Source organism: Erythrolamprus reginae, chromosome Z (genome assembly GCF_031021105.1).
Source record: "Erythrolamprus reginae isolate rEryReg1 chromosome Z, rEryReg1.hap1, whole genome shotgun sequence".
NCBI lineage: Eukaryota > Metazoa > Chordata > Lepidosauria > Squamata > Dipsadidae > Erythrolamprus > Erythrolamprus reginae.
In genome coordinates, this window is record NC_091963.1 from 21,202,313 (window position 1) to 21,222,185 (window position 19,873).

The 19,873-nt window shown below is 41.0% G+C and overlaps 1 protein-coding gene across 5 annotated transcripts in view; it reads right to left on the reverse strand.

Moving 5' to 3' along the window:
• CCDC7 (coiled-coil domain containing 7) overlaps positions 1-19,873 on the reverse strand; it is a 243,752-nt gene that overhangs the window by 186,020 nt on the left and 37,859 nt on the right. For all 5 annotated transcript variants that reach the window (XM_070726680.1, XM_070726682.1, XM_070726683.1 and 2 more), the window contains 5 exons: positions 18,034-18,064; positions 12,225-12,314; positions 8,609-8,709; positions 5,098-5,173; positions 1,124-1,189 (listed from right to left, as the gene is read on the reverse strand). In XM_070726680.1, coding sequence (XP_070582781.1) covers positions 1,124-1,189; positions 5,098-5,173; positions 8,609-8,709; positions 12,225-12,314; positions 18,034-18,064 — 364 coding nt within the window. The remainder of the gene's footprint in view (positions 1-1,123; positions 1,190-5,097; positions 5,174-8,608; positions 8,710-12,224; positions 12,315-18,033; positions 18,065-19,873) is intronic.

The window sequence follows — 19,873 nt, forward strand, 5'->3', positions numbered from 1 at the left end:
AGTGGAACAGCTTGCCTCCAGAAGTTGTGAATGCTCCAACACTAGAAGTTTTTAAGAAGATGTTGGATAACCATTTGTCTGAAATAGTGTAAGGTTTCCTGCCTAAGCAGGGGGTTGGACTAGAAGAACTCCAAGATCCCTTCCAACTCTGTTATTATTATTATGCTATACAGAAGAATTTGCTCAGTATCTGTTAGACCAGTGATTTTCAACCTTTTTTGAGCCGCGGCACATTTTTTACATTTATGAAACCCTAGGGCACATTGAGCGGGGGAGGGGAGGGGGGCTAAAAAAAATTTGGGCAAAAAAATTATCTCTCTCTTCCTCCCCTTTGCTGTTTCTTTCTCCCTCTTTCCCTTCCTTCCTCTTTCTCTCTCTCTCCATCCCTCTTTCTTTATCTTCCTTCCTCTCTATTTTGCTCTTTCTCTCTCCCTCCCTACCTCCCTCTATATCTTTCTCTCTCCCTCCTTCCCTCCCTCTCTTTCTCTCTCTCTTGTTTTCTTTCTCTCTCTTGCTCTCTCTCTCTTTCTCTCTTTCTCTCTCTTGTTCTCTTTCTCTCGCGCTCTTTCTCTTTCTTTCTTTCTTTCTTTCTCTCTTTCTTTCTCTCTTTCTTTCTCTCTCTCTTGCTTTCTTTCTCTCTGAGCTTCGCGGCACACCTGACCATGTCTCGCGGCACACTAGTGTGCCACGGCACACTGGTTGAAAAACACTGTGTTAGACAGTTGTTTATATTCATTCTGAGTTGGACACTAGTTTTGTGAAATTCTGGGCATATTTCCTGTTGTTTGGGAACAATTTGAATCTTTATGACTATAAACTCAGTCGCCAATTCTTTGAACTCATGCACTTTCAGGATAACTAAATCTATGTAACTCTGAAGAGACTGTTCCAGCTGAAACTGTGGAATATTATCCTGGAGCAAGGTGAAAACTGAGCTTAGCCAGTTCCTATACTGTGTCTTTGTAATCAGTCATAAGATTCAAGTAAGGCCTTGAAGTAGCTGGGAAATAGTCAGAGCAGAATTTCATGTATTTTTCAAGTCACAATTTAACTATATATGCAAGAAGTAAACATGTGAAAACATTTCTCCCAAAAGGGGTCAGAAATTTATCCTCCAAAATACCTCTAAAGCTTTCTGTAGCTTCTCTTCAAGCATTCTCTTTTCTTCCTGAAGGGACTGAATGTCTTCCTACAATGTCAATATAAATTTAGATTTACATTTAGTTGTTTTATTTACATTCAGATTGCAAATTTGCTCACCCTTCCCTATTGTAAAGATTTACAAAAACAATCACACACAGTTCATTCACTTTTCCTAATACATCCCAGAGAATATAATTCAGCTGGTTATCAATCATTCATTGCTTGCTTAATTTTTAAAATCTTATTTATCCGCTATAAAATTTTAAAAAGTTGATTGAATGAGTAAGCCCTCCTTCTGTGCTTTTAGCAATATAATATGTAACCCATCTTTCTTAAGCAATTTCTAGCAAGATCTTGTATTTTGTGTCCATCTTTCTTATCCTGGATTCTTACACTTTTTCTTTTCCTTTTTTTTTTAAATAAGTTTTTATTCACAAATATAAAAACAATACAATTCAAAAAGAATAGTAAATGACTATTACAAACATGCAATTAAGAGAAAGAAAAGAAAGGGTAGGGAGAAGAAAAAGAAGGAAAAAACCTAGCAAAAGAGAAGAAAGAGAAACAAGAAAGATGGACAGAGAGAGAAAAAGAGAGAAAAGAAAATAGAATAAAAAGAAAATAGAAAAAGAAAGGAAAATGGTTACATTGTACATCATTTCCATTTTGTTTGCATTCCTGGTGAATCAAAAAGCAAACTCTATATATCTCCTTGTTGCTTTATCTAATCCATATATCAATTGTTTACATTTTATTGTGTTATTTATAGTTATCAATTATATCCATACGTTATTTACTTGTTTATTAGTTATTTCTTCTGGCTTCAAGCCATTCATAAAGATTTTCCCAAATTGTGTAAAAGTCTTTCTCTTGTTTATTTTGTAGTTCAAAAGTGAGCCTGGACATTTCAGCGCAATCCATAAGTTTCTTTATAATCATATTAGCTTTGGGAGGTTATTATCTTTCCACATTTGTACATAGGCTAATCTCGCTGCAGTTATTATATGATCAGGTAGTATTTTGATTTTACGTATTGCCCTCTAACAATAAGATAGGTCTCTGGTTTTAATTCTAAATCGAATTGCAGTATATCTTTTATCCATCCTTTAATTTTCAGCAAATAATTACGTGCCTGGGGGCGTAGCCACCACAGGTGATAGTAAGTTCCAAAATCTTTTTTACATTTCCAGCATATTGGATCTATATTAGGATAGATCTTAGCCAACCTGGCGGGAGCATAATGCCATCAGTAAAACATCTTATAGAGGTTTTCCTTATACGGTACCGATAATGTTAATTTATAGTTTTCTTTCCACAGTTTTGTCCATTCTTCTAAGTGAATTGGATACCCAAAATTCTTCATCCATGCCAACATGCTGTCTTTTACTGTTTCTTCTAAGTTATCAAATTTTATTAAATGATTATACATTTTCGTTATGAATTTTGTGGGTGGGCCTAATAAAATTTTGTCTATTATATTTAATTTAGGGCTTATTCCATATTCTTCAGAATCAATTTTATATCTATTTTGAAGTTGTATATATGGAAACCAATCTATATGTTTCCTTTAAGCTTCTAAAGTTTGTCTAATTTAAGCTTACCATCCTCATCTAACAGTTCATCATATGTTCTCAGTTTAGTATTTCCTAGGACATTCGGGTAACCACCTTGGTATTTCTATAAAGTGTTTATTTTTGATTTTCCTCCAAATGAATAGTAAGGTACCTCTTATTGTGTGTTCTTGGAATTGTGTGTGTTTGATATTCTTTTTTCCCAAAGGTGGGCATGCTATACTTCTTGTAGATTAGAACCTTCTAATTTGAGAATTCTTTGATTATTGAGTGTGATCCAATCCTTAATCCATAAGAGGCTGACTGAATAGTAGTAACTTTCAAGATTAGGTAGGCTGAAGCCCTCCGCCTCTCGTTTGTCAACCAGATTTTTATATTTAATTCTTGGCTTTCTCCCTGCCCATATGAACTTTGATATAACTCTATTAATTTCTTTGAAGAATTTTTTTTCTAATTTAATTGGAGCCATTTGAAATAGGTAAAGAAGCCGGGGTGGTGTAGCAGGTAGGGTGCTGTACTGCAGGCCACTGAAGCTGACTGTAGATCTGTAGGTCAGCGGTTCAAATCTCATCACTGGCTCAAGGTTGACTCAGCCTTCCATCCTTCCGAGGTGGATAAAATGAGGACCCGGATTGTGGGGGCAATATGCTGGCTCTGTTAAAAAGTGCTATTGCTAACATGTTGTCAGCCGCCCTGAGTCTAAGGAGAAGGGCGGCATAAAAATTAAATAAATAAATAAATAAATAAAAAAATAAATAAAATAAAATAAATAAATAAACAATTAAATTAAATTAAATTAAATTAAATTAAATTAAATTAAATTAAATTAAATTAAATTAAATTAAATTAAATTGAATTGAATTGAATTAAATTAAATTAAATTAAATTAAGTCATCGGGGAAGAATATTTGATTTTATAATTGCGATTCTGCCAAGAAGCGATAATTGTATATAACCCCATTTTTCTAGGTCTTCTTTTGTGTTGCGATGTAGTTTTGTATAATTATCTTCTTTTAATGATGAATATCTAGCTGTGAGCCATATGCCTAAGTATTTAATTCTCTTTATTGCTTGCAATCCTGAAATTTTTACTAGTTCCTTTATCTGTGCTTGAGTGCAATTTTTGGGTAGGAATTTGGTTTTATCTTTGTTAATTTTTAAACCTGCGGCCTTCCCAAATAGTTTTAATTCCTTTAACAGATTGGTTATTGATTATTTTGGTTCTTTAAGGAAGAATACCAAGTCATCTGCAAAAGCTTGGGTTTTGTAAATTTATTTATTAATTTTGGTGCCTTTAATATTCGGGTTGTTTCTAATTTGATTAAGTAATACTTCAAGTGATAATATAAATAATAGGGGTGATAAGGGGCAGCCTTGTCTTATGCCTTTACAAATTTCAAGTTCGTCAGTCAAGTCACCATTTACCCTCACCCTTGCCCTTTGATTAGTATACATGGCATTGATCATTTTTTCAAATTTAGGACCCAATTTCATAATTTTAATTTGCTGTTTTAAAAAGTCCCAATTTAAGTTATCGAAGGCTTTTTGTGCATCTAGAAAAAGCACGGCCAATTGTTTATCACTGTTACCTTCATAAAATTCTGACATGTTTAGAACTATTCTAGTATTGTTTCTGATTTGTCGTGTGGGTAGAAATCCATTTTGATCGGAATGAATAGTTTTGTTTAAGATTTTTTTTATCCTTTCTGCAATAATTGTTGTAAACATTTTGTAATCCACATTTAATAGTGAAATTGGTCTATAATTTTTAATTTGATTTGGGTCTGTATCGTTTTTATGAATTAATGTGATGTAGGGTTCTTCCCAGGATATTGGGCAGATTGCTGTTTGTAGGATTTCATTATAAACTTCCAACATCAAATCTCCTATCATATCAATTGTAGCCTTATAAAATTCACCAGGAAAACCATCCGGTCCATGTGTTTTATTATTTTTCTGCTTCGACACTGCAAATAATAGTTCCTCTTTAGTTATTATATTATTCAACATATCACTGACACCTTTTTCTATTGTATTTAGGTTCTTGTCTTGCAAGTATTTTGTTACTTCTTCTATCTTAATTTCATCCTTTGCATATAAATCTCTAAAATAATTTAATATGATTTCTTTCTTCTTTTCCATTTGGTGGTATATTTTTTAATTCTGATCCTCAAGTTGCTGTATCACTTTTTTCTCCTTGTCTTTTTTTATTTTATAGGACAGCCATCTACCCGGTTTGTTTGCATTTTCTTAAATGGCTTGGAAAAAATCTTATTTGTAGAAAAATAACAAAATAATTTTATAAAATTTAACATCATACTTTTACATAGATTTTAAATGAGACAGTATGTCTACAAAATATATTGACATATTTGTCCCTCACCTGAGCTTTGCTTAAATCATCTTTCATTTGTGTATTGTCTTTTTCCTTTGTAACACCAGAGTCTGGTTTCTGTGTTCTGTAATAAGAAAATATAACACAAATTAATGATTAGAGCACCATAATATAGCAAGTAGACTGTTGAAAGATCAGAAAGAAATTCTCACATGGTAATTTCTCAATTTTCATAACAAGTACAAAAAGGTCTATATATTATGGTAATCTAGAATGTACCTTATATAGTTTGAATTTAGCCTGTCATTTGAAGCCAGGCATTACAATCAATTATTACAGTTATGACTAATGTGATATGGCTCCGCAAATGTAAAACTCAATCTGTGTGTATTGTACAGTGTGAAAACTTTTCAAAATATAGAATATATTTAGTAATGGATTTTTAAAATGTTCAGTATAACTAGTTCAAAATAGCCAAAAGCTAGTGTCCCTTGTTAACATAGTAAACTCAGAAATAGTCAAGTACAGTTGTGTCTTCATATATTTACATTCAAGAAACAGAAAGAAAAGGTTATATAATACAAAACAACATTTACAATATCAGAGGTCTACTATTTAGCATTCTGATTTAGCATAAGAATACATAAGACATTTTTGTAGCATTAAATACCTTTTTTAATTTTTTCAACTGGTATATTTACTGTCAAGGTTCCAGGTAGCATCCAAACTAAATCAGAGTTCAAGTCAAAGTACTCCTCAAAGTTCCAATTTATTGCCGGAGCCATACTGGCACCTATACTGGGAAACCTGAATCTGAGTTTCCCGCCCAACTGAAAGTTCACAACCCTTGTCCCCCACCCGCCAACTTGTCACATTGCCCACTCAGATTGTGCCAGCATGGCAAGTCCTTCCTCCGCTTCTGCCCAGGTGAGTGGGCATAGGATGTCATTGAACCACTCAAAATAATGCTTTGTGGCTACATCTGTTCCTTATGAAAATCACCCCTCCCAAGTTCCCAGAAACATCAGGCCTTCTATAGATAGTGTGGTAAGCCATTAATTTATCACCAACGTCTGCATTGACTTGACATCTACTTTTTCTGAAAAGGGTAAGTAATCAATGCTCTGATAATACAGTGGTACCTCAAGATACGAACCCCTCGTCTTACGAACAACTCGTGATACGAACCCGGGGTTCAGAAAAAAATTTGCCTCTTCTTACGAACTTTTTTCGAGTTACGAATGCCAAAACCGAACTTCCGGGTTCTGCGTTCGGGAGGCTGCTGGGAAGCCCCCCGGCTGTTTTAAAAGGTGACCGCCGGGCTGGGGGGCTTCCCAGCAATCCCCCGAACCCCAACCCGGAAGTTCGGCAAAAGTTCGGGGTTCGGGAGGTTTCTGGGAAGCCCCCCAGCCCGGCGGTCACCTTTTAAAACAGCCGGGCGTCTTTCCAGCAGCCTCCCGAAGCTGAACAAACCCGAACTTCCGCGTTCTGCGTTCGGAGGCTGCTGGAAAGTCCTACTTCTCCCCCCCAGCCAAAACCCCAAAGCCTGTTTGCTGCCACACGATTTAGCCAGGACAGGAGTGAAGTGACGTGGAGGAATGGGGAGCTGAAACCGGGCGGTTTCAGCTTTCCATCCCTTCACGTCACTTCGCCACTAAATCGTGTGGCAGCAAACATGCTTTGGGGTTTTGGCTGGGGGGGAGAAGTAGGACCTTCCTAACTCCCTCCCCCCCAGCCAAACCCCCAAAGCATGTTTGCTGCCACACGATTTAGCGGCAAAGTGACGTGGATGGATGGAAAGCTGAAACCGGGCTGTTTCAGCTTTCCATCCCTTCACGTCCCTTCGCCGCTAAATCGTGTGGCAGCAAACATGCTTTGGGGATTTGGCTGGGGGGGAGAAGAAGTAGGACCTTCCTAACTCCCTCCCCCCCAGCCAAACCCCCAAAGCATGTTTGCTGCCATCGTGTGGCAGCAAACATGGCAATCATATGGCCTTTAAACCACCCTCTGGTGACATGATCATCAAACCACTCCCACCTGGTTACATGGCCAGCAAGCCACTCTCACAAGATAAGCCATGCCCACAGTTTGATAGTAAAAAAAAAAGTGCAGCCCTTCACTGGACTTCACTTTGCATTATCAATGTGATTGTCAGTGAGTACATGAGGATTAAATTCAAGCTTGCAAACTAGGATTTTGCTTAGCATCTTTCTTTCTCTACCGCAGTGCTTCTCAATTATTTTCTGTTACGTCCTACCCCCAGGGAGAAGTAAACATTTTGTGCCCCCACAAGATTCCGATCTGGGGCCCAATGGAATTTAGGTGTTTTGACATGGGGCCAAGCCAGTTTAATCAAGCCAATGGTTTGGGGTTGCCGGGCTGGCCCATAAGTGCCTCTGCCAAGCACTCACAGAAAATGGCGTGGAAAAAGGCTTTAGAGTGCCGTTCGAAGCTTTCACCCACCTTCTCTTTGTCCAACAGCAGGCTCACCAAACTGTTCATGGCTGCCACGGCGCCGACTAAAAGCAACAAGAACCTATGCACTACTCTGCCCCACCTGGCCACCTTCTCTTCCAGGCTTAGAGCAGCGTGCAATTAGTAAAACACTCCCCATTCGGGGGAATTGATTGAGAGGGACCACAGATGTTCTCGGGGTCACACACGCCCCTCCTGGCACTGCTCCCTGCCCCCCGTGGGGGTGTCCCACTATTTGAGAAGCACTGCTTACCGGAATCTGACAGGATGGCTGTGAAAGCTGGACAATAAGAAAGGCCAAGTGACAAAGAATGAGGCCTTTGAAATATGATGCTGGAGAAAATTCCTGCGAGTCCCTTGGACTACAAAGCGATAAAACTGGTCAGTCCTAGAGGAGATCAATCCTGACTGCTCTTTAGAAGGCCAGATCCTGAAGATAAAACTCAAATATTTTGGCCACCTAATGAGAAGGAAGGATTCATAAGAGAAGAGCCTAAAGCTGAGAACGATTGAAGACAAAAGAAGGGGATGACAAAGAATGAAATGGCTGGATGGAGTAATTAGAGCAGTAGGCATGAGCTTAAACGGACTCCAGAGGATGGTAGAGGACAGGAATGCCTGGATGAATGTGTCGAACACAGCTTCAACAACAACAACATTCCAGTTTTAGACATTTTTATTAGTTACTGATTCATTCCAAACCCAATACAAAGTGTCAGTTTTCAGTTTACATTTTTGCATATTCTGATCCTAATGTCTAAAGACGATAATCTTTCGCTAAATCTAAGAGATTTATGATCTACCACTAAAATCTGCTACTTGTCAGAATGCTTCCAAACTTCACTTGATGACAACATGAGCTGTAAGGTACTGAATTTCTATTAATCATAGCTTCTATAATATTAACAATAGCACCTAGTTTTCAGATAATTTCAAATAAAGTAGCAAGTAAATATATACAGTAATGCCAATAGTTAAGATATAATAGTTATTTTAAATTAATAAACATACAAATTCCATTAGCGTCCTGAACACTCTAACAAATTTTTTATAAAATTAACTATATGTATTTGTTTGTACTTACACCTGAGTCTTTTCTGAAAGTACTTGTTGTTTTTCTTCCATTTTCATCTTCTCCAGTTTTGGTAACAATTTTTTTCTTGTGTCTGCTACTGCTTTAGTTTTCTGTCAATAAACATTCAAGAAAGTGAAGCAAAAGTTGTGTATTTTTACAGTTTCTTGTACAGCTATATTTGATATTGCATTGTCAAATAATAATAATTATTATTATTATTATTATTACTATTAGATTTGTATGCAGTCCCTCTCCGAAGACTTGGGGCAGCTCACAACAGTAATAAAACAATATAGAATAACAAATCTAATATTAAAAGTCTAAATAACAATTTAACATTAAAAGCCTAAAAACCCCATTATTTTAAAAAGTATACAAACAAGCATACCATACATAAAACTACATAGGCAAAGGGAGATGTCTCAGTTCCCCCATGCCTGACAGCAGAGATGGGTTTTAAGAAGTTTACGAAAGGCAAGGATGGTGGGGGCAATCCTAATCTCTGGGGGGAGCTGGTTCCAGAGGGTCGGGGCCACCACAGAGAAGGCTCTTCCCCTGGGTCCCGCCATCCGACATTGTTTAGTCGACGGAACCCGGAGAAGGCCAACTCTGTGGGACCTAACCGGCCGCTGGGACTCATGTAGCAGAAGGCGGTCTCGCAGATATTCTGGTCCGGTGCCATGAAGGGCTTTATAGGTCATAACCAACACTTTGAATTGTGACCGGAAACTGATCGGCAACCAATGCACACTGCAGAGTGTTGGTGTAACATGGGCATACCTAGGGAAGCCCATGATTGCTCTTGCAGCTGCATTCTGCACAATCTGAAGTTTCCGAACACTCTTCAAAGGTAGCCCCATGTAGAGAGCATTACAGTAGTCGAACCTCGAGGTGATGAGGGCATAAGTGACTGTGAGCAGTGACTCCCGGTCCAAGTAGGGCCGCAACTGGTGCACCAGGTGAACAGGTTCGCCACAGCTGAAAGATGTTTCTCTAATGTAAGCTGTGGATCGAGAAGGACGCCCAAGTTGCGGACCCTCTCTGAAGGGGTCAGTAATTCCCCCCCCCAGGGTGATGGACAAACAGATAGAATTGTCCTTGAGAGGCAAAACCCACAGCCACTCCATCTTATCAGGGTTGAGTTTGAGTCTGTTGACACCCATCCAGACCCCAACAGCCTCCAGACACCGGCACATCACTTCCACTGCTTCATTGACTGGACATGGGGTGGAGATGTACAGCTGGGTATCATCGGCGTACTGATGATACCTCACCCCATGTATTTGGATGATCTCACCCAGAGTATTATTATTCCTAACACTATTGTCAAAATCAGAAGATCTCACTTTTCCCTTGATAATATCTCCAAGGTGGTTATTTAAATTAGATAATATTTTTATTCACAATTTTGGGAAATGGAAAGGCAGGTCCAAGTTGGTGTAAACCAACTTCACACTTTGTGAACTCTAAGAAGAAACAGGCAGCAGGATCATGAGAACTTCCATTGAACACAAAAAACCACTAAAAAAACTACTGTCACCTGGGTTTAGTATTCCAGCTAGCATGGTCCAGGAAAAGACATGGCTTCAACCCTTTGGAACATCTTACCTTCGGAGGTGAGATTGACTGCCCTCTTCCTGGACCATCCACAAGAGCCTGAAGCCTCTTCCTGTTCATTTGTGGCCACAGTGGAGGAATTTCCCATCAGAGGGTTTGATTGACTAATAGTAGTTTCCACCTACCCCACTGCCTGTATATATTCTATCGTTATAACTAATATTTTATTGTAATTCTAAGGTAATTTTGTTTATTCATATATTTATGATTTATAAAGGAGTTATTGGATCAAACTTTGGACACTTGACAACGTAGTTATGATGGTGGCAATGTTCCAGGATTATGTGAGCATCTTTTGGGATCTTCTGACAAGCAACTGCAGGGACTCACTGTGGCAAGAAAGGTTGTAAAGTGAGGCATAACTCACTGAATAACCATCTTACTCAAGAGATAGAAAAGTTGGCCTCCATTGGGGTCAGAACAGAAATCGAGAATTATCTGTCTGACCAGTGCACTCTTTTAGAAGCAGATCAGCAGATCAGGAGTCCATTTTGAAGCTCCACAGAAAACATCTAGGGGGGAAGGCAGGTTGTCCTCGACTTACAATGGTTCATTTACTGACCATTCAAAGTCGCAATGGCCCTGAAAAAAGTGACTTATGCATCTGTTTTACACTTAGGATCTTCGCAGCAGCCTGATGATCGCAGGATCAAAACTTTGCTGCCGTTTCATATTTATGACCATTGCTGTGTGTCCTGAGGTCTCCTTTTCTTTCTAACCGATCCACGCCCAGGCTGCTCAGACATTATACTTTTCTGCCCACACCGAAAAAAAATTAGAGGGAACATTGCTTCAGACTTGTGCCAAATTAGGCAGAGAGGGGAGGGATGGTAAAGAAGAGGCATCTGCCAGGTGCACAAGGATTCCCAACTCTTCTTTTTCTCTCTCTTGTATTGAACCCACTCAATTTGTTTGCCTTCCTTACACTTTTTGTTTTCATTTAGCTGTCGCTTGAACTGAGAATGCTTGGGGCAGCATTTGCTGGTGGACTGCCAGTGGAGAAGTTCCAAATGTGTGGCCTTGCCTGGGCTTCTCCCTGCTGGGAGCCACCATTCACTGGACGGCAGCTGTCAAGGCTGGAAACACAGAGCGCTACCGCTGGCCAGGAAACAGTGGCTGCCAGCAGGGAGAAGCCCAAGCAAGGCCACACATTCAGAGCTTCTTCAGCTGGCATACGGCACTGTCAAGGTGGAAGGGGACAGAGAGAGCTGCCACTGGCCAGTGGCTCCCAGCAGGCAGGAGCCCAGGCAAGGCATGGCATCCAGAGCTTCTCCCGCTGGTGCATGGTGCTGCTGGGGTGGGGTGGGGGCAGAGAGAGCTGTCGGTGGGAAACAGTGGCTCCCAGTGGGGAGGAGCCCAGGCCTCATGGTCATCTGCACAGGTAGATCACCACCCCAGCCTCACTGGCTGCTTGTCTACCAGTACTCTGGCCTGCCTTGGGCCGCACAAGAAGCTCGCACGGACAGGGAGGAAAGGAAATCTGGCTTACCTTGCTCTGCTCCCTTAGGAAACAACCGCTGGGATCCCCTCTCCACGTCTTTTGGCACATGTGCCTGTTGCTGATCTTTGCATGACATGAGTGCCAGAAACCAAACCAGCTGGCCAGTGCACATGTACACTCTGGAAACAGGAAGATCATCTTCCTGGAGCACCCTTGTGCAATGGGCGGCTATTTTTCTGGTTTCTGGCACGTCCATGTATATGAAAACCAGCTGGCCCACACACCGGAACTCAGAAGAGCAAGGGGCGACAGCTCCGCATCCCCAGAGAAATAGCTCTGCGTGTGACTCCCAGAACACATGCCATAGGTTTGCCATCACTAGATTAGAAGAAGGTATCAGCACCAAACTGTTTATCTGCCTTAATAAGGTCCATAGTACAACTCTTATTCTACACACATTCTTAGAAATAAAACTCTTTATGTTAAATAAAATTTGTTGATCTTAAATGTATTATAATAACTGAAGTTTCAATTCTACTAATCAAATTGAATTTAACTCATAAATACCTCTGCAGTTTTCATTTTTTGAAGTTCATCCTCCATTATTTCTTTTTCGTCTGATAGCTTCTGAAACTCTTGCTGAATTTTCTGTAATTTCTAATATATAAAAAGCGAGAGTCAAGAAGGCTAGGCACTTCCTCCAAATATTTTAAAACCTCAAAAGAAATCTTGTCTCTTCTCTGGAAATAATTGTCATATGATAAATTGTTACAAATTTATGTGAAGTATAGTATAGAATGTTATAGAAAGTTTTTTTAAAAAAAATAGAGTAAAAACAGTTGCTAATGTGAAAGCCTTAATATATGTTAGAAGTAAAGCATGCATGAGAATAGACAGAACAATGTCCCCCTTTCTTTTTATATTTACGTTAGAAACACTATTACAACAAATTAGACAAAATGTTCACATACAAGGCCTCAAAATTAAAGAACAAGAATATAAACTCCAAGCATTTGCAGACGATATAGTCTGTGTATTGGAAAACCCACTTGAATCCGCAGAATACCTCTTTAAATAAATAAACGAATTTGGGGAAGTAACAGGTATGAAAATAAACAAAAATAAAACCAAGATAATAACTAAAAATATGAGTAATCAACAAAATCAAGAATTAGAAAGAAATTTGGCAATACAAGTGGTTAAAAGACTAAATACTTGGGCATTGTCATATCTGCAAAATGTACAACATTAAAAAAGGATAACTACATGACACTAAGCAAACAAATAGCTAAGAAATTAGAGAATTGAACTCCCGATTTCATTACTGGGAAGAATTTCAGCTATTAAAATGTCCATACTTCCCAAAATATTGTATTTATTTCAATGCATTCCAATCAAATTAGACCAAAAATATTTCCAAGATTTAAATAAAATGATAATGAGGTTCATCTGGGTAAAGAAAAAAGCGAGGGTAAGATTATAAGACTTGCAAGATAATAGACGGCAAGGATTCAGAGTGCCAAACATAGAATTATACTATCAAGCAGCAGGATTACAGTGGATCACTGAGTGGATAACATTAAAAAACGTCAGACTATTAACTTCGGTGTGGGCGGAAAAGTATAGTGTCTGAGTGGCAGTCCCTTCGGGACTGGGCGGCATAGAAGAATAGATAGATAGATAGATAGATAGATAGATAGATAGATAGATAGATAGATAGATAGATAGATAGATAGATAGATAGATAGATAGATAGATGGGAAAATCCCCTTTTTATTAAAAGAAATTACTAATAAAACAAAACCAAAATCTATTACTATTAAAACTAAACATTTCTCTTTTTTCTCCCCTTTTTTCTATCATTTCTCTCTCTCTCTTCTTTCCTCTCTCTTCTCTCTCTCTTGCTTTCTTCCTCTCTCTCTCCCTTCCTCTCTTCTCTCTCTTGCTTTCTCTCTCTCCCTTCCTCTCTTCTCTCACTCTCACTTTCTCTCTCTCTCACTCTCTCATTTTCTTTCTCTCCCTCTCTTGCTTTCTTTCCCTCTCTTGTTCTCTCTCTTTCTCTCTCCCCCTCTTTCTCTCTCTCTCTTTTTCTCACTTTCTCTCTCCCTCTCTCTTGCTTTCTATCTCGCTTTGTCTGTTGCTCTCTCTCTTTCTCTGTCTGTCAGCGAAGCGGCTGTGAAGAAAAACCATGTTGCTCCCCGCCCCCAACTCCGATGCCCGGCTCGGCTGGGCAACCTTGGAAAAGGCTGTGCAGTGGGTTATTTTTCCGTGCGTGCATGCGCACGTGCACACCTTAGAGGGAACCTAGGTTGCCACAGCCTTTTATAGTATGGGAAACACAAAGTACATTCATACATCTATAACCATAAAATTAGAGAATCCCTTCATAAAATCTGGTTAAAAATTAAATCCCACCATTATAAAGAAATACCTGTATGGATCTCCAGTATGGAGGCAATGTTCCCTCTAAGCTGCGCAGGCGGGTGCCCACACAGCCATTAGGATCTCCCCGTGCAGAAACATTTGAAGCGGCAAAAAGCTGCGCAGTCCCGGACCGCTCACTTCTTCTTGGCTAAGATCTGCCAAAGAGGAAGTTTGGCCCCGCATGGTTGCCGTCCCAAGCAAGATGGCGGCACCCATCAGGCACTTCCGCCCCTCTTTCGGCTGGCTTCGCTGAGTCCAGCAGCGACGGTGACAGCGACAGCACTCGGCAAGTGGGGGGGGGATGGATGCTGCCGCTACAGATCGGAAGGAGCAGGCCAGCCAGCTGAGAGTGAGGTAGGGAAAAGCAGCCTGCTTTCTCCTTCCGGGGTGCCCGGCTATGCTCACTCTCTGCGATTACCAGGAGGGCAGTTCTGCCCATTCAGTTTAATATTAATATTTATCTCTTTGTGGTAGTGTTGTTAATATTAAACCAAAAGGGCAGAGCTTCACCAGATTCACCCTAAAGTCTGCCTCCTTCCACAGCCGAAGCCAGGAGAGCAAAGCGGAGCAGCCACTAAGATAAACAAAGACTTAACAATGCAAAACACTAACAGGGGAGACACAGGTCATTAGCCCCGAGCAAGAACGGAGGCGGAGCAGAGCTCGAGCCGGAGCTGGGAAGGCAAGCTTTGCTGGAGAATCAGGCCAGCGGGTCTTATTTTGGGACAGAGGGGAGGGGCCGGTAAGGGGGGAGAGGCAAGTGGAGATACACCCCCCCCCACCTCCAAGTGTATCTCACGAAATTTGTGACCATGCAAAAGTGACGCCTTCAGATCATTTCTCTTCAAAGCTTCTTCTTGTTTGTGTTATTTTGGTTGGTTTTGTTTGAAATTAATCTGCTGAAAGTTTGCCTTGCTCTGGATAAGATTGAAGTTTTGCACCGGAGGCCATTCGAAGGTGTGAGGGAATGAAGGCATAAAAATAAAAATAAGGCCGTTTGAATTTTTTATTTTGAACCCCATCCTGCTGCTGATGAGATTCAGTTTCCTTGTATACGTCCAGCCCGTCTCTCTCCTTTCCCTCCTTTCTTCCTTCCTTCCCTCCCTCCCTCTTTCCTTCCTTTCTTTCTTTCTCTATCTTTCTTTTCCTCCCTCCCTTCTCCTTCCTTCTCTCTCTTCCTCCCTCTCTCCCTTCCTTCTCCTTTCTTCCTCCCTCCCTCCATTCCTCTCTCTTTCCTTTCATTCCTCCCTCCCTCCCTTCCTTCCTCTTTATTCCTTTCCTTTTACTTTTCCTCCCTCCCTTCTCCTTCTTTCCTTCTCTCTCTTTCTCTTCCTCCCTCTTCCTCCCTTCCTTCCTTTCTTCCTTTCTTCCTTCTCTTTCTTTTCCTTCCTCCCTTCTCCTTCCTTCTCTCTTTCTTTTCCTCCCTTTCTTCCTCCTTTCTCCTTCCTTCCTCTTTATTCCATCCTTCTTTTTCTTTTCCTCCCTCCCTCCTTTTTCTTTCCTTCCTTCCTTCACTTCTTCTTTCTTTCTTTCTTTCTTATTTATTTATTTTACTCCCTCCCTTGTCTTTCTTTCCTTCCTTTCTGTAATCTCACGTTACAACTTTTTCAGGAGCCCCATGATTGTGTGATCAAAACTTGGCCACCGTTTCAAATTTATGACCGTTGCTGTTTCCTAAAGTCACGTGACCCCTTTTTGCAACTGTCTCACAAGCAAAGACAATAGGGGAGGGGGGGAGAAGCCAGATTCACTTAATGACTGGGTTTCTAACCGATCCACGCCCAGGCATGAAAATGTGCCACTCAGATATTATACTTTCCCGCTCACATCGGAAAAAAATTAGAGGGAACATTGTATGGAGGACCTCATATATCGAAAGGTAATAAACCTACAGAGAATACTAAGGTATAAAGAAATATTGGATGCTCAGGGTAACTTAAAATATTTGGAAACCATAAAACAAAAAGGCATAACCCTAGACTGGTGGACGTACTATCAGATCAAATCCAGTGAAGATAAAAAGAAAGAAGGAATTGTGAAAAAAAGAACGGAATTGGATAAGATACTATTGGAACCAGGAAGAAAATCCATAACTAGAATATATAAATATTTATTAAATTATAAAATGGAAGTAGAAATTGTCAAGGAATGTATGATCAGCTGGGGAAGGAATTTTGGATACAGTATAAATTTGGGCCAATGAGAGAAAATTTGGACCTGTAATTATAAACTTACAAAAGCGACATCTTATAAAGAAATTTTATATAAAATGTTCTATAGGTGGCATAGGTGGCAACTTCCGGGTTCGGGGGGTTGCTGGGAAGCCCCCCAGCCCGGCTGTCACCTTTTAAAACAGCCGCGCCGCTTTCCAGCAGCCTCCCGAAGCCGAACGCCAAACCCGAACTTCCGCGTTCGGCGTTCGGAGGCTGCTGGGAAGCCGCGTGGCTGTTAAGGTGACAGCCGGACTGGGGGGCTTCCCAGCAACCCCCCGAACCCGGAAGTTTGGCAAAAGTTCGGGGTTCGGGAGGTTGCTGGGAAGCCCCTCAGCCTGGCTGTCACCTTTTAAAACAGCCGCGCGGCTTTCCAGCAGCCTCCCGAAGCCAAACGCCAAACCCGAACTTCCGCGTTCGGCATTCGGAGGCTGCTGGGAAGCCCCGCCGCCTGGCTGTCACCTTTTGAAACAGCCTGTGGGCTTCTCGGCGGCCTCCCGAATGCCGAACCCGGAAGTTCGGGTTTGGCGTTCGGCGTTCGGGAGGTCGCTGAAAAGCCCCTAGGCTGTTTTAGAAGGTGACAGCCGGGCGGCAGCGTTTTTTTGCGGGGGGGGGGGGGGTTTGGTTGCACGGATTAATTGACTTTACATTGTTTCCTATGGGAAACAATGTTTCGTGTTACGAACCTGGGGGGCTTCCCAGCAGCCTCCCGAAGCTGAACGCCAAACCCGAACTTCCGCGTTCGGCATTCGGAGGCTGCTGGGAAGCCCCCCAGCCCGGCTGCCACCTTTTAAAACAGCCGCGTGGCTTCCCAGCAGCCTCCGAACGGTTCCGAAAAAAATTGCCTCTTCTTACGAACTTTTTTCGTGTTACGAACGCCAAACCCGAACTTCCGGGTTTGGCGTTCGGAGGCTGCTGGGAAGCCCCGCAGCCCGGCTGTCACCTTTTAAAACAGCCGGGGGGCTTCCCAGCAGCCTTCCGAACGCCAAACCCGGAAGTTCGGGTTTGGCGTTCGTAACACAAAAAAAGTTCGTAAGAAGAGGCAAATTTTTTCTGAACCCCGGGTTCGTATCTTGAGTTGTTCATAAGACGAGGGGTTCGTATCTTGAGGTACCACTGTACATTCTGTTCCAGTGACTTGGTCAGTAAGCATAGTGGTTATTAAATGAACACATTGACTAAGGGAGAGACACTGCAAAAATCACTTATTGCTGCCATCTCATTCAGATAAAATTATCTCCTAAATGTCTTCTGCCTGATCTGTTCCCTCCACCCCTTGCTCTTTCTTTCTTTCTTTTCTTTCTTTCTTCCTTCCTTCCTTTCTCTCTCTCTCTCTCTTTCTTTCTCTTCCTTCATTCATCCCTTCCTTCCTTCCTTCCTTTTCTTTTGCTTGGGAGGGAGGGAATGATTGCTTCCTAAGCTGCTTTTTCTCCACAGAGCAACATTTCTCAAAATATGTAACTACAAATTAAACTCAACTATTCCCTTTATTAGTTGATCAGCCAGCTAGCCGGCTGCTTTATTAAAATAAACAGATCACATCTTAATCAGTAACACTGATATTTTTGTTGTCAAGCATATGAAATTTAGTCATAAATGCATGCATTGATCAGAAGGTGATTTTTTAATTACTCTTCATTACTGTTATGTTTGTGAATGGTCACTAAATGAGGTAGTTCCAAACTGTGGAATTTTGTTCAATTATTAATTTAAGAAATAAAAGAGTAAAAATTATTACTTACAGATTCCAGCACATCCTGTTCATTTACAACTCTAAAAAATATAAATATTGTATTGATTTCTTTTCTTTTTAAGCTTTCAGTAATTTCTAGATAAATTGAACATTTATTTAGAGAATTTATATTCTACTTTTCTATTAGCACCATGCTCTAACTGTCTTAAAATAAGATAGAGAGTACAAATTAAAATTAATTAAAATCCAAATTAAAAGTAACCATTAAGAGAGCTAATTGCTAAATGCTTAGAAAAATGGACTGTTTTTACCACCTTCCTAAATGTTAGGAAAGTGGGAATCAAATGAATCTCCTTTGGGAACACCTTTCATAGTCTGGGAATGTGGAAACCAAATGGGAGGAGGTCATATTCCAATGTCCCCTAATATCAATGTGGGCATCCTCAGATCTCAGAGGGACAACTCACCAGATTTATTAGGTATAGAAGGAGAGTTCTCCTGCCGTTAATCAGAATCAAAGCTACTAAAAACTTGAAATGTCATCACTAGCATCTTAGATTGCAGGCAGCAAATAACTGGTAACCCAGCAGATCTTTCAGTATAGCCATAATAGAAACACTGTGTTGTATAACAATCAGCAGTCTAGCTCTTGAATTTTTTACCCATTGCAATTTATGGACACATTTTAAACCTAGATCTATTTCATGTGAATTAAAAAAAATAGAAAATCTACAAGCAAAATATGATTATGACAAAATATGATTGTTTATGTAAAGTATAAAGAGTGTGGGTCCTAAAACACTTCCTTGGGAGAACACCACTGTTAAAGTGCAGGGTTTATTATTATTATTATTATTATTATTATTATTATTATTATTATTATTATTATTATTATTAATTGGATTTGTATGCCGCCCCTCTCTGGAGACTCGGGGCGGCTAACAGCAATAATAAAACACTGTACAGTAATAATCCAATACTAAAAATGATTAAAAACCCATTAATATAAAAAACCAAACATACATACAGACATACCATACATAAAATTGTAAAGGCCTAGGGGGAAAGAGCATCTCAATTCCCCCATGCCTGGCGGCAGAGGTGGGTTTTAAGTAGCTTACGAAAAGCAAGGAGGGTGGGGGAAATTCTAATCTCTGGGGGGAGTTGGTTCCAGAGGGCCGGGGCCGCCACAGAGAAGGCTCTTCCCCTGGGTCCCGCCAAGCGGCATTGTTTAGTCGACAGGACCTGGAGAAGACCCGCTCTATGGGACCTAACTGGTCACTGGGATTCGTGCAGCAGAAGGCGGTCCTTGAGATAATCTGGCCCAGTGCCATGAAGGTCTTTATAGGTCACAACCAACACTTTGAATTGTGACCGGAAACTGATCGGCAACCAATGCAGACTGCGGAGTGTTGGTGTGACATGGGCATATTTGGGAAAGCCCATGATTGCTCTCGCAGCTGCACTCTGCACGATCTGAAGCTTCCGAACACTTTTCAAAGGTAGCCCCATGTAGAGAGCGTTACAGTAGTCGAGCCTCGAGGTGATGAGGGCATGAGTGACTGTGAGCAGTGACTCCCGGTCCAAGTAGGGCCGCAACTGGTGCACCAGGCGAACCTGGGCGAACACCCCCCTCGCCACAGCTGAAAGGTGTTTCTCTAATGTGAGCTGTGGATCGAGGAGGACGCCCAACTTGCGAACCCTCTCTGAGGGGTTCAATGATTCTCCCCCCAGGGTAATGGACGGACAGATGGAATTGTCCTTGGGAGGCAAGACCCACAGCCACTCCGTCTTGTCTGGGTTGAGTTTGAGTTTGTTGACACCCATCCAGGCCCCAACAGCCTGCAGGCACCGGCACATCGCTTCCACTGCTTTGTTGACTGGATAGG